The following is a 14,525-nucleotide window of genomic DNA, read 5'->3' on the forward strand; positions in this document are numbered from 1 at the left end:
CCACATTAGATTAAATGACAACACAGGAGCCAGTGCAGTCTGTATATTCTGATTATTAATCAGTCTTGCTGTATCGGCTTCTGGCAGATATTATTTGACTTGTGCTGTTTTGATCATTTATGACGATCCCTAAGCAGCCCAGACCACACTGAGCATGTGCACAGTCTTGGTCTTGCAAAGATGTATAACAAAGTTACAAGATGGTGACCCCCTGTGGCCAAATTGAAAGCATAAATCATTTGTTTGATTAAGCTTGTGTTGCAGTAAGTTCATTTTTATTTTTATAAAATACAGCATTTCGAGCTTTATTCTATTTTAGACTTTACCTCCCATTTAAGTCGCAAGCAGCCAACCACCTTGAAGGTAAATCTTATGAAGAAAACTAGGTCACTGCCGCTCGAAGAAAAAAAATCCAGCCTCTTTATAATTTTTATCTTAATCCCCTATTAATAAGGTTGCCGTCAGGCATCATATCTACTGACTGCGTGGCAACTGTCAGTTCCCGTGAGTGCCATCGGCTGGATGTCTTTGGGGTCAAGGTTTGGGGTCACAGCTCGGGCCACAATAATGGCTGGATATGCTTAATATACTGAACAAGCTCAGAGGTGCAGCAGTCCTATAACATTGCCCCAACAGATCCCCATCATGGATCTTGTTAGGCATCTCGTGTGTCAGCGGCACTGCACATGCTCAGTGGGCTCTGGGCTGCTGCTGAGAAGTAAAGCTTAGGGGTCGTGGGAAATCATCAAGCAGAAGGTGCCAGAGGCAGATTATGAACCAAGTCTAATACAGACTGCACTGGTTTCTATGTTGCCTGTGAATGAATTACAGTGTACTAATCACTTACAGACTTTACACATATAGTAAACAGCAGTGTGTGTGTCACATGGTATAAATGAATCAGTGAAGGCAAAGCATTCCAGTTAGTCTTACAATGCCAGCTGATGTCATAAGGAAATGTGCTGTGACACAAACAAACACACACGTGTCACTATTAAATAGTGAGTTGTGCACCACTGTAACGTTATCAGTCACTTCCCTACAGCTTTTTCCTTTCGGTTCCAGAGTTGAATCCTGTGTTGTGAATAAACAAATGTTTCTCACTTTCCTGCCAGAGAAGAAGGTCATGGAAAATCAAATATTTATTTGGACATTTAGTTCTCCACCTGCCCAACTGTTCTGAGCAACAGACACATTTTGGCCAAGGCCCAGTCTGATAATTGTTTAAATATTTCTTATATTTTCCCTCACATTCCTCAGGACAGACACAGAATGACTCAAAGATAAATCTCAGTTAGGCCTTAAATGTGACAACATATTTTGCCAGCAAAAAGTTGTTATTGTAGAGTTCAGTGACAGGGCAGCTTTGTGTAACACACACTGAGCATGAGAGGGATAACTCCATTATTTCTCTTCCTTTCTTAGCCCTGTTTCATTGGTTTTATCTCAGCCATAAAGCAGGACAGGACTGCTGCTTACAATGGGGATCAGATAGGATCTGTGCAGCCCCTGGGACAGAATGTTCTGTTATACAGATAGCTAGAATCTCAGCTGCCATAAAGCAGGACAGGACTGCTGCTTACAATGGGGATCAGATAGGATCTGTGCAGCCACTGGGACAGAATGTTCTGTTATACAGATAGCTAGAATCTCAGCTGCCATAAAGCAGGACAGGACTGCTGCTTACAATGGGGATCAGATAGGATCTGTGCAGCCACTGGGACAGAATGTTCTGTTATACAGATAGCTAGAATCTCAGCTGCCATAAAGCACGACAGGACTGTTCCTTCAAAGTAGACACAAATTATAAAACCAATACACACATTTTCTGGCCTGGCAACAACATCCCCTTGAACATTGGCGTAACTCTATGTACTTGGCCCCAGAGTAAATTCAAGTTAGGGTCCCACAACATTGTTAAGTTGACCATTTTTAAGAAGATAATAAAATTGCTCATTAATTAACACCTTACTGGGCCCTCTCCGCTATGTGGCCCCCCAGTAACCGCAGGGTCTGCTTCCTACCTTTAAAATCAAATACCTATAGAATACTGTAAACACCATGTAAGGCCAATGAGTTCAAATGTGCACTTCATGGCTGTATAGAAATCAGCCCAGTCTGCAGCATGAGTTACAGTCGATTTATTATACTCGCGCAGCATTAGGATTTTAAAGGGGTTTATTGTCACATGATCAGCAATAAATTCCATACTTAAACACTGCTTGATGAGTTACTTTTTTTGTAAAAGGAAAAATAATATTAATTGTGTTTTGTACCTTAAGCTTGGGGCAGGTGCACTTACCCCGGGGGCCCTCCTTACCCAAACAATCAGCCAGGGACCCTATGGAACTGATTTGGAGTAAGGGGGAGGAACACAAAGAAATGGATTTAATTAGCCGACCTGACATCGTACTCCAAGTGCTGAGTCTCATAAACAGGACACACTCAGCTAATGTGTGTAACGATTTCCTTCCCTCAGTTCAGCTTCATGCAGTTAGAATGCAAGCTCTTTAGGACAGAGACTTGCCTCCTGAGGGTTTCCATACCTATTACTGTACTATGATATGGGGAACACCCATTTTCTGGGCAGACAATAAACTATACCCTCATACTGTACTGTCTAAGGGAATCAATATGGCACCTCCTCCTCCCATATGTATAAATACAAATATACCGAGAAGGAATGTTCTGGGCACACAATAAGCTATACCCTCATACTGTACTGTCTAAGGGAATCAATATGGCACCTCCTCCTCCCATATGTATAAATACAAATATACAGAGAAGGAATATTCTGGGCACACAATAAGCTATACCCTCATACTGTACTGTCTAAGGGAATCAATATGGCACCTCCTCCTCCCATATGTATAAATACAAATATACAGAGAAGGAATGTTCTGGGCACACAATAAGCTATACCCTCATACTGTACTGTCTAAGGGAATCAATATGGCACCTCCTCCTCCCATATGTATAAATACAAATATACAGAGAAGGAATGTTCTGGGCACACAATAAGCTATACCCTTATACCCCCTGGGGGTCTGGGAAGGACAGTTTGAACAGCAAAAGTAAGGTTTCAGCCTTGTAATGTATTTGTTGTGACATTTATTCTGTTCCTCCCCAAAGTGACAGCATGAGGAGTAAAGTGGCTGGGAGCCCGTAGAGTTGTGGGCAAGCCAAGTCTAAGAGTCCTGGTGCCACAAGTAACTGTGTGACTAGAACCAGAGTTTGGCTGCGACTCTGGAAGCCAAGAAACCCAGTGAGCGCAGAGAATTGCAGGAGAGAATCAAGGCTGTTTCTGCTGCTGGGAGGAAAGGTAATGGAGAAAAAGGGAATGAGGTACCTGCAGCCATCTTGGATGAGGGAAAAAGTGCCAAATACCTGAAAGAAATCCCAGTTGAATCTTCTTGTTCTGTTGCTTTGGAGTGTGACCCCGCTGGACGGTCAGGCTGTGTGGAGATGCTCTGTGCTCCCCCTGAGAGGATAAACTCTGGCTCTGCAGAGTCACAGTGAGACCCCCCTCGGAAGGAACCTGCACAGAACTCCCCTGGGTTCACAGACTCCTTGGAGGAGAGACAGAGCAGCAGCAGTGCAGGAGGCAGCGGCTGGACCTGGAAACTCCCAGGGGAACCCAAGAGGATGCTGGGAGGAAGGTCAAGCAGCAGCAGGAGAAGTGAGTCTGATGTACTGGTCAGTCAGAGGTAAGGTTACCACCTTTTCTGGAAGAAAATGCCGGCTTTTCTATATTCTTTCCGTTTTTTCCTAATAATAACATTGGCATCAAGAATCATTTTTAGCAGCCAGGCCCTAAAATACTGGCCAGGAGGCAACTCTAGTCAGAGGGGAATCCAAGATGGCGCCGGTGTGTGAGACTCTGTCAGTGATTGGGCAGAGAAGTTGCAGTGCTGGGGCCACTACAGAGCAGCTAATACCTTTCCCGTATCCATCAATGAAACTGTTTGTCTGTGGTACAATAATGGCAGCCATGTGAGTTATGGAGACTCTGCAGTGCAGGAAAGTGAAGCTGGAAGCTGCCATACTGACTGACATCAGAGTAATGTCCCAGGCTGAGGGAGAAGTTACATAGTAAGTTAGGTTGAGAAAAGACACATGTCCATCAAGTTCAACCTTTTAACTTTTTTTACCCTGCCTAACTGCCAGTTGGTCCAGAGGAAGGCAAAAAAGTGAGGGCCCAATCGATCAGAAGGGCCACGCTGTTAAACAAGGAGCTGGAGAATGTGGAGCAAGAGATGGAGGGCCCCAGTGTAAGGAGATGGAGGGCTGCAGGGAGTTGCATGTGAGACTGATAGAAAGCACTTTGTGCCTGTGAGTGAGCAGTAAAATCCTGATCCTGTGCAGAATGGACATTAACCCACAGACAGTGAGACTGGAGAGAAAGTGGTGAGTGAGGATGGAGGGGGCAGCAAGTGGGGCAAGTGTACAGTGCTGTGACTGGGGGTACAAGTGATAATGGGGGGTACCTGCAGGCTCTGCACTTGAACCCAGTGGTGCTAATACTGACACTGCTGAAAGTATAAAGTATAAGAGTATGAGTGTAAGATGTGTGGTGAGTGACAGTGGGGGGAGGGGCGCGAGTGGGGGTGCCAGTGGAATGGATGATATTGGGGGGAAGGAGGCACAGAGTGAGTGCAGGCTGGTGGGTGGGTGAGCATGTGGCGCATGGGGGGAATCCAGTAATGCAGCCCAATATTGAGGGACAGCAGGCTGCTCACAGTTTCTGGGGGAGGAAAAAGTTCTGCTCAATTAAGATTTTTGGAAAGTGGGCTAAACAAATCCCAAAACAAAAGTGTAAATCTACTGCTTGTTTCCCTAATCTACTGCAGCACTGACTCTATACAAGTTGAAGGAATTCTGGATAACAGGTCCTATGCCTGTACTTCCATAGCATATCCACCAGGGGGCAGGCTCAGGAGGGGATCTTGGATAGATGATAGTGGCATAGACATGCAGTTGCAATAAATTCTTTGTAATTTAGGGCTGCTCTACAGTCAGGCTTGTACAGTAGCCACATGACTAGTTAATAGGCAGTAAAATCACTAGGTCACAAGCTATGGGCATTGACGTGAGCGTGGGGTTTGTATAATAAAGAGTGTGAAGTTTGCTACAGATCTAATCTGTATGTAGGATTGGGATGCTGCGAAGTGACTGTACTACAAACATGAATATATTGAATATAAGTCACTGATTTAGACCTATAATTTAACCCTTTCCCTCTCACACTGGTTCCAGTGATGTTGCTGCCAGACCCCCAGCAGTGCCTCAGCCTCCCCCAGCTTAACATTCAGTAGATCTGTGGCCAAGAATAAGGTTTCCTGGGAAGAATAATGGGAATGTGAAAGTGAAAGCAATTAAACTGAAGGAAGATGGGGGGGACAAACAATAAAAATGAAAGCAAAAGGGAATGGGGGACCAGAAAAGAAACTCAGAATTTGGGGGTGAGATCAGAAGAGGCAAAATACCCCCCACTTGGACACTGGATGATGTGATAAAGTGTATAAATAGTAGGGATGCACCGAATCCAGGATTCTGCCTTTTTCAGCCGGATTCAGATTCGGCCGAATCCTTCTGCCCAACTGAACCGAATCCTAATTTGCATATGCAAATAAGGGGCGGGGAGGGAAATCGCGTGACTTTTTGTCACAAAACAAGAAAGTAAAAAATGTTGTCCCCTTCCCACCCCTAATTTGCATATGCAAATTAGGATTTGGTCCAGTATTAGGCCGAATCTCTCGCGAAGAATTCGGGGGTTTGGCCGAATCCAGAATAGTGGATTTGGTGCATCCCTCATAAATAGTGATAGCGTCTATGGAATTCCACTGTTTTCCTCCCAAAAGCCAAACAAGGTGCCAATTGGTAATTCCTGGCAAAGCCCTGGGTGACTGGCACCTCCTGGTTCCTAAACTGCTGCCAGCAGGGAAATGGTTTGTTCCTCTGCATATTTCATTTATTCCGATTAGTAGGAGTTGCTGCACCAATGGAATCACACACAGTCTCTAATGGACTGAGGGGAGAGGGAAAGGAAAAATGGGTTCAATCAATTATCCAATCAAATTAGTTTCCTGACAGCAAGTGATATCCTATTGGCTGGGCTGGTCTCTGGTTCTGCTCTTCTTGAAAAAAGAAACTGGACTCATCGCCAAGCGCGGGAGAATGGGTGAATCTTATAAATAAGGTTATTAGGAGAATTATTTCATCAAAGGGGAACGCCAGCCAAAAACAGTTTTTGCCTATTGCAATATAAAGTCGTTCTAATGGTATTATGGGTAAATATAATCATTACTGACAGCAGTATTTGCTTCTCCTGTTCTGTAGTTCTGAGTACTGAAACAATGTAGCAGAAGTCGTCTTTTCATTGGGCGGTTTCTGATACAGTGTTTCAGGAGTTAGAACCAGCAGTGCAGAGAATACAGACACACTTTGGTTAGTTGTAAAATACTGAATTAGACCCACAGGGCAATTTCATGGGCAATTTACCTGCACCCACAGTAGAATATTGCTCTGCCCAATTGCCGCTTTGATATAGTCAAGGTTATATGGTAACTGTCACCTGCAGAGCCCCCCATGATTCTCACTGATAAACCACAGTTTCCACACACCAACCCTACTAGATTTCTGACGGGTCACAATGTACAGAATGTACCGAGGGCAGATTGGGAGGTGCAGCTTCAAGTCCACATTTTTGTAGTGTTTGGCCCCATTATGTGGCCCTCCACAAATTTATCAAATTCAGCAATTTGGGGACCACCTGTTTGGAACTCTCTGTTATTTGCTTCAGACATGAAAGTGACGCTGGTCACTGGTGCTTTATTGCCAATGCACAGGGCTAACCGGCCACTAGCCCAATAATATAACATACTAGCCCTGCTGCCTTACATTTATGGACTTTACTATGTGCCCCTTTATATTCATCAAATCCCAGGGTTCTCTTTTGTCAGCAGAGAGGAAACCCATGGCAACCAATCAGACATTTGCTTTGATTGATTTAGTGCAGTTTGAGTAATGAGAGCAGACTTTTCATTGGTTACTGTGGGTCAGATAAAATACACTACTATAAGGTGATTGTCAGTTTTATAGCCAGTATTTCCCACGCAGACTTTCACTCTCATACCTCCTGTTCCCTATACACAGCCCCCCATGCTTGTTGCACCCCCACTTTCCTATACACAGCCCCCCAATACTTGTACCCCGTGTTCCCTATACACAGCCCCCCAATACTTGTTGTACCCCCTGTTCCCTATACACAGCCCCCAATGCTTGTTGTACCCCATGTTCCCTAACCACAGCCCCCCAATACTTGTTGTACCCCCTGTTCCCTATACACAGCCCCCAATACTTGTTGTACCCCCTGTTCCCTATACACAGCCCCCAATACTTGTTGTACCCCCTGTTCCCTATACACAGCCCCCCAATACTTGTACCCCCACTTTCCTATACACAGCCCCCCAATACTTGTTGTACCGCCTGTTCCCTATACACAGCCCAATACTTGTTGTACCCCCTGTTCCCTATACACAGCCCCCCAATACTTGTTGTACCCCCTGTTCCCTATACACAGCCCCCAATACTTGTTGTACCCCATGTTCCCTAACCACAGCCCCCCAATACTTGTTGTACCCCCTGTTCCCTATACACAGCCCCCAATACTTGTTGTACCCCTGTTCCCTATACACAGCCCCAAATACTTGTTTGTACCCCCTGTTCCCTATACACAGCCCCCAATACTTGTACCCCCACTTTCCTATACACAGCCCCCCAATACTTGTTGTACCGCCTGTTCCCTATACACAGCCCCCAATACTTGTTGTACCCCCTGTTCCCTATACACAGCCCCCCAATACTTGTACCCCCACTTTCCTATACACAGCCCCCCAATACTTGTTGTACCGCCTGTTCCCTATACACAGCCCCCAATACTTGTTGTACCCCCTGTTCCCTATACACAGCCCCAAATACTTGTTGTACCCCCTGTTCCCTATACACAGCCCCCCAATACTTGTTGTACCCCCTGTTCCCTATACACAGCCCCAATACTTGTTGTACCCCATGTTCCCTAACCACAGCCCCCAATACTTGTTTGTACCCCCTGTTCCCTATACACAGCCCCAAATACTTGTTGTACCCCCTGTTCCCTATACACAGCCCCAAATACTTGTTGTACCCCCTGTTCCCTATACACAGCCCCCCATGCTTGTTGCACCCCCACTTTCCTATACACAGCCCCCAATACTTGTACCCCGTGTTCCCTATACACAGCCCCCAATACTTGTTGTACCCCTGTTCCTATACACAGCCCCCAATGCTTGTTGTACCCCATGTTCCCTAACCACAGCCCCCCAATACTTGTTGTACCCCCTGTTCCCTATACACAGCCCCCAATACTTGTTGTACCCCCTGTTCCCTATACACAGCCCCCAATACTTGTTGTACCCCCTGTTCCTATACACAGCCCCCCAATACTTGTACCCCCACTTTCCTATACACAGCCCCCCAATACTTGTTGTACCGCCTGTTCCCTATACACAGCCCCAATACTTGTTGTACCCCCTGTTTCCCTATACACAGCCCCCAATACTTGTTGTACACCCCTGTTCCCTATACACAGCCCCCAATACTTGTTGTACCCCATGTTTCCCTAACCACAGCCCCCCAATACTTGTTGTACCCCCTGTTCCCTATACACAGCCCCCAAATACTTGTTGTACCCCCTGTTCCCTATACACAGCCCCAATACTTGTTTACCCCCTGTTCCCTATACACAGCCCCCCAATACTTGTTGTACCCCCTGTTTCCCTATACACAGCCCCCAATACTTGTTGTACCCATGTTCCCTAACCACAGCCCCCCAATACTTGTTGTACCCCCTGTTCCCTATACACAGCCCCAAATACTTGTTGTACCCCCTGTTCCTATACACAGCCCCAAATACTTGTTGTACCCCCTGTTCCCTATACACAGCCCCCCAATACTTGTTGTTACCCCCTGTTCCCTATACACAGCCCCAAATACTTGTTGTACCCCCTGTTCCCTATACACAGCCCCCCAATACTTGTTGTACCCCCTGTTCCCTATACACAGCCCCCAATACTTGTTGTACCCCATGTTCCCTAACCACAGCCCCCCAATACTTGTTGTACCCCCTGTTCCCTATACACAGCCCCCCAATACTTGTTGTACCCCCTGTTCCTATACACAGCCCCCCAATACTTGTACCCCCACTTTCCTATACACAGCCCCCAATACTTGTTGTACCGCCTGTTCCCTATACACAGCCCCCAATACTTGTTGTACCCCTGTTCCCTATACACAGCCCCCCAATACTTGTTGTACCCCCTGTTCCCTATACACAGCCCCCAATACTTGTACCCCCACTTTCCTATACACAGCCCCCAATACTTGTTGTACCGCCTGTTCCCTATACACAGCCCCCAATACTTGTTGTACCCCTGTTCCCTATACACAGCCCCCCAATACTTGTTGTACCCCTGTTCCCTATACACAGCCCCCCAATACTTGTACCCCCACTTTCCTATACACAGCCCCCCAATACTTGTTGTACCGCCTGTTCCCTATACACAGCCCCCAATACTTGTTGTGTACGCCCCCTATTACCACAGCCCCAATACTTGTACCCCCTTTTCCCTAGCCCCCAATAACTTGACCCCCTGTTCCTGTTCCTCACACTGTAGCCCCCAGTTGTCCAATAGAGAGTGAGTGTCGGATCCCCCCCGCCTCTCCCCCCGCGGGGCCGCACATGCTCAGCTCTTTGTGCGAAGGTTGGAGGGTTGGAGGGGGGGAGCGCAGGAAGAAGAAGCGGCTGAGCCAGTGGGACCGGGGGACAAATCCAGGGAAGCAGCGGCCTCCGGACCCCGAGACCCTCGTGACTGACACTGCCCGGGACACCGACCGACACCCAGCGGGGACATCCCCGGGACACACAAGAGATATACGAGATTTACGTGCGGGGAATCCGGGGACACTCGGGTCTCAGTGCGGCTCCTCTGGGCCCCAGGCGCATCTTGTATCGGGGGCGGGGGGGTAGGAAGCCGGTGGCCCCTGAGATTGTGCGGGGGAAGGAGCCGCTGTCTGGACTTGGCCTGCTGAGCCTTATGGGTAATATATTTATATATCAGTAACACTGTCTGTCTGACCCGCCCCTCCTGCTGCCTCCCACCCTCCTACCTCTTCTACCCACCCACCCACCTACCTCTTCTACCCACCTACCCATCTCCCTAGCTACCCACCCACCTCCCCACCTACTTATCTACCTGCCCAAGCACCCATCTACCGATATACCCAAGCACCCAGCACCCTATGTACCCAAGTACCTCCCCACCTCATCTACCCAAATGCTCACTTACTTGTCACCCACCTCCCTTATCTATCTAATCACTCCGCTACCTCATCTGGTCAAGTACTTACAGGTACCCACTTATCTACTGTATCTCCCCCACCTTTCTTGTGCTCCTGTGTTACCCATCCAAACAATACACCTTTCTTTTCATCCACCTACCTGCTTATATAAACACCTGCCTCCCCAACATACAATTCCCTGCCTGTCACCTACCTGTCACCTACCCCAGACCCAAGCGCCCACTTGTACCCACCCTTCTACCTTTCTAACAAATCTGCCCACCTATGGACTGTTAGACCCCTATTAGCTCTTTATCTGAATACTTAACTCTCTGTACCCCAATCCCAGCCCCCTCACCTGGCCAGTGTCTCACCTCAGCACCATCACTTCCTAGACCACACCCACATACCTTAACCCCCTCTTACTAGATCAACACCACGACTGACCCCTCACCCGTCTCCATACACAGGTTATTATGGTACCATCTGCTTGACCAGGGGCCTGAACCCAATCTGTCTCCCAACCTCTCGGCTTGATGTTTGCCCCTAACCCCCCATCCCTGCACCCAGTCATTGTAACTCCCACTGACAAGCATCTCTCCTCCCTCCCAAGCACCCACCCACCCTAAGAAACCTGTTTGTCAGTTCCTTGAGCCCAGTGATTGAGCCAAGGGTCTCGGGCCCAGTGATGATTGAGCCCAGTGATGATTGAGCCCAGTGATGATTGAGCCCAGTGATGATTGAGCCCAGTGATTGAGCCAAGGGTCTCGGGCCCAGTGATTGAGCCCAGTGATGATTCAGCCCAGCGATTGAGCCCAGTGATGATTGAGCCCAGTATAATTGTTTCTTGCTGTTTGTGTGCAGATATGGATCCAGGGAGGAGAGGCGTGTGATTGGCTAGTGCACCTGGCCAGGTGTAGGATGTTATTGTTCATCTCTTCACCAATAGACCAATCAGTGCTTTGTGCCCACGGATCCAGAGTTTCAGCGGGGGCTCAGCACCCAGGCACCAAGCAACAGATGTTTCCCTTCTGATCTCAGCCTTCCCGGAGGGGGGTCTTCCAGCTTCTCAGGATTGGGTGCCTGTTGGATCCTTGTGACTATGTTTTACTTGCTGAGGTTGCCCACCATGTGCCACACTTGGCCTGTCACGTCTCTGCTTCGCTCTGGACTCTTTTATCTGCTCATCTTCACCTGCAGCTCCCAGGGACGCGCCTGCGACAAAAGCCCGTGTTTCTCCGGACGCTGCGCCAATAACACGTGTGTGTGTGACCCCGGCTGGGTCGGAGATCTGTGCCAACACTGCCAGGGGAGATTCAGGTAGGTGCCCCCTCTGCTGTGGGAATTTGTTTTATGTACAGACCCGCACATGTCTCCACAGGCATTTCTAGCAAATTGCTAATGGGCAGATAACAGTTAAGCTAGACACCTGCTGCAGACTGTACTGGTTATTGTGTCGCCATTCAACATGCAGTTCTATGTATTGGTTCCAACAAGTTCATTTCTAATGTGTCTGGATTTGGCCTGGGGGGAGGCAACCCTGTTTGTCATATCCAGAACCGACCCGCGCTCATCAATATGTTGTGACTGGGAATATGTTATAGGGATATAGGTCTGATGTTGAATTGTGTTTGGACTGCAACTCCCAACATTCACTGCATACAGGGAGTTGTGGTTCTTTCACAGCTGGGGGAATGTATGATGCCTCATTGGGCTACTAGATCCTGTATGTAGTGAAGTGCAACCTTCACACCTAGACCTTAATTCCTGATGGGAGGCCTGTATTTCTCAAGAGCTTCTGCAGCAGCTGCAGGAATATGTGTAATGTACTTTGCTGGGCATTCAACCTGGGGCCACTTTGCTGCAATGTAGGAAAGAATCAGCCGAGGTCTTGTTGCTGCCTGTCCTATTGATAAGGCCTCCCCCCATTTATTAGCATAGAGAGGATTGTGAGGACTTCATGCATGTGGCTTATTGTGTTCTGAGCTCAGAGGCCTAGTTCTGTTGCTTCTTGCAGCACATGTAGAGCGGGGGCATGCGGGATACTCGGAGCATCAATACATCAGGATAATCCAGACTATTAGCCGCCATTCTGCCTCCTTCCTTCTCCTCCCTGATGCACATGGGAATCCACAGAGAGGAAGAAAATGCAAATTTGCACAGGAATAAGTCAGTGTTTGTATATCATTTGCATGGGAGGCTCCAGTGCTGGGAATGCTGGGATTATAGTGTATCAAACTGTGCAGTTTCCCTATTGGATGGCTGGGATTTTAGCCTTTTTTGCCATTGTTGTCCCCATCCCATGTGTCTTTGAATTGCAGGAGTCGAAATTAATCTCATGTTTAAGGTGAAATCTGCTCTCCTTGCTATTGATTCTATTTAATGTCACATGATGTGTTCTGTCCAGTGCTGGTTCCCACCTGGTACCGAAAATGTACTGCAACTAACTGAATTGGCAACTCGTGGAAAGGGCAACTTCATGCCATGTGTGTTATGTTTAAATTAGTCTCTGGGAAGTGTGACTGTGGGATAGTAGGTATAGTAGGGAGAGATGTGTCTATAGTAACAGTGGATAATAGTCTCTGGGAAGGGAGTGTGACTGTGGGATAGCAGGTATAGTAGGGAGAGATGGTGTCTATAGTAACAGTGGATAATAGTCTCTGGGAAGGGAGTGTGACTGTAGGATAGCAGGTATAGTAGGGAGAGATGTGTCTATAGTAACAGTGGATAATAGTCTCTGGGAAGGGAGTGTGACTGTGGGATAGCAGGTATAGTAGGGAGAGATGGTGCCTATAGTAACAGTGGATAATAGTCTCTGGGAAGGGAGTGTGACTGTGGGATAGCAGGTATAGTAGGGAGAGATGGTGCCTATAGTAACAGTGGATAATAGTCTCTGGGAAGGGAGTGTGACTGTGGGATAGCAGGTATAGTAGGGAGAGATGGTGTCTATAGTAACAGTGGATAATAGTCTCTGGGAAGGGAGTGTGACTGTAGGATAGCAGGTATAGTAGGGAGAGATGTGTCTATAGTAACAGTGGATAATAGTCTCTGGGAAGGGAGTGTGACTGTGGGATAGTAGGTATAGTAGGGAGAGATGTGTCTATAGCAACAGTAGATAATAGTCTCTGGGAAGGGAGTGTGACTGTGGGATAGTAGGTATAGTAGGGAGAGACAGTGTCTATAGTAACAGTGGATAATAGTCTCTGGGAAGGGAGTGTGACTGTGGGATAGCAGGTATAGTAGGGAGAGATGGTGTCTATAGTAACAGTGGATAATAGTCTCTGGGAAGGGAGTGTGACTGTGGGATAGCAGGTATAGTAGGGAGAGATGTGCCTATAGTAACAGTGGATAATAGTCTCTGGGAAGGGAGTGTGACTGTGGGATAGTAGGTATAGTAGGGAGAGATGTGTCTATAGTAACAGTGGATAATAGTCTCTGGGAAGGGAGTGTGACTGTGGGATAGTAGGTATAGTAGGGAGAGACAGTGTCTATAGTAACAGTGGATAATAGTCTCTGGGAAGGGAGTGTGACTGTGGGATAGTAGGTATAGTAGGGAGAGACAGTGTCTATAGTAACAGTGGGATAATAGTCTCTGGGAAGGGAGTGTGACTGTGGGATAGCAGGTATAGTAGGGAGAGATGGTGCCTATAGTAACAGTGGATAATAGTCTCTGGGAAGGGAGTGTGACTGTGGGATAGCAGGTATAGTAGGGAGAGATGGTGCCTATAGTAACAGTCGGATAATAGTCTCTGGGAAGGGAGTGTGACTGTGGGATAGCAGGTATAGTAGGGAGAGATGGTGCCTATAGTAACAGTGGATAATAGTCTCTGGGAAGGGAGTGTGACTGTGGGATAGCAGGTATAGTAGGGAGAGATGGTGCCTATAGTAACAGTGGGATAATAGTCTCTGGGAAGGGAGTGTGACTGTGGGATAGCAGGTATAGTAGGGAGAGATGTGTCTATAGTAACAGTGGATAATAGTCTCTGGGAAGGGAGTGTGACTGTGGGATAGCAGGTATAGTAGGGAGAGATGGTGTCTATAGTAACAGTGGATAATAGTCTCTGGGAAGGGAGTGTGACTGTGGGATAGCAGGTATAGTAGGGAGAGATGGTGCCTATAGTAACAGTGGGATAATAGTCTCTGGGAAG

The 14,525-nt window shown here is 47.4% G+C and overlaps 1 protein-coding gene across 4 annotated transcripts in view; it reads left to right on the forward strand.

The window, feature by feature from the left end:
* The first annotated feature begins 3,569 nt into the window (after nt 1-3,569).
* LOC108697311 (attractin-like protein 1) overlaps nt 3,570-14,525 on the forward strand; it is a 294,681-nt gene continuing 283,725 nt past the window's right edge. For 2 of the 4 annotated variants that reach the window (XM_041570809.1, XM_018227239.2), the window contains exons 1-2: nt 9,785-10,137; nt 11,242-11,697. In XM_041570809.1, the coding sequence (XP_041426743.1) occupies nt 11,480-11,697 (218 nt within the window). In that variant the 5' untranslated portion in view covers nt 9,785-10,137; nt 11,242-11,479. Of the gene's footprint in view, nt 3,708-9,784; nt 10,138-11,241; nt 11,698-14,525 lie in introns of those variants that run through there. The other 2 variants (XM_041570808.1, XM_018227238.2) reach the window with 2 other exon arrangements.

Source organism: Xenopus laevis, chromosome 7S (genome assembly GCF_017654675.1).
Source record: "Xenopus laevis strain J_2021 chromosome 7S, Xenopus_laevis_v10.1, whole genome shotgun sequence".
In the NCBI taxonomy this organism is placed as follows: Eukaryota; Metazoa; Chordata; class Amphibia; order Anura; family Pipidae; genus Xenopus; species Xenopus laevis.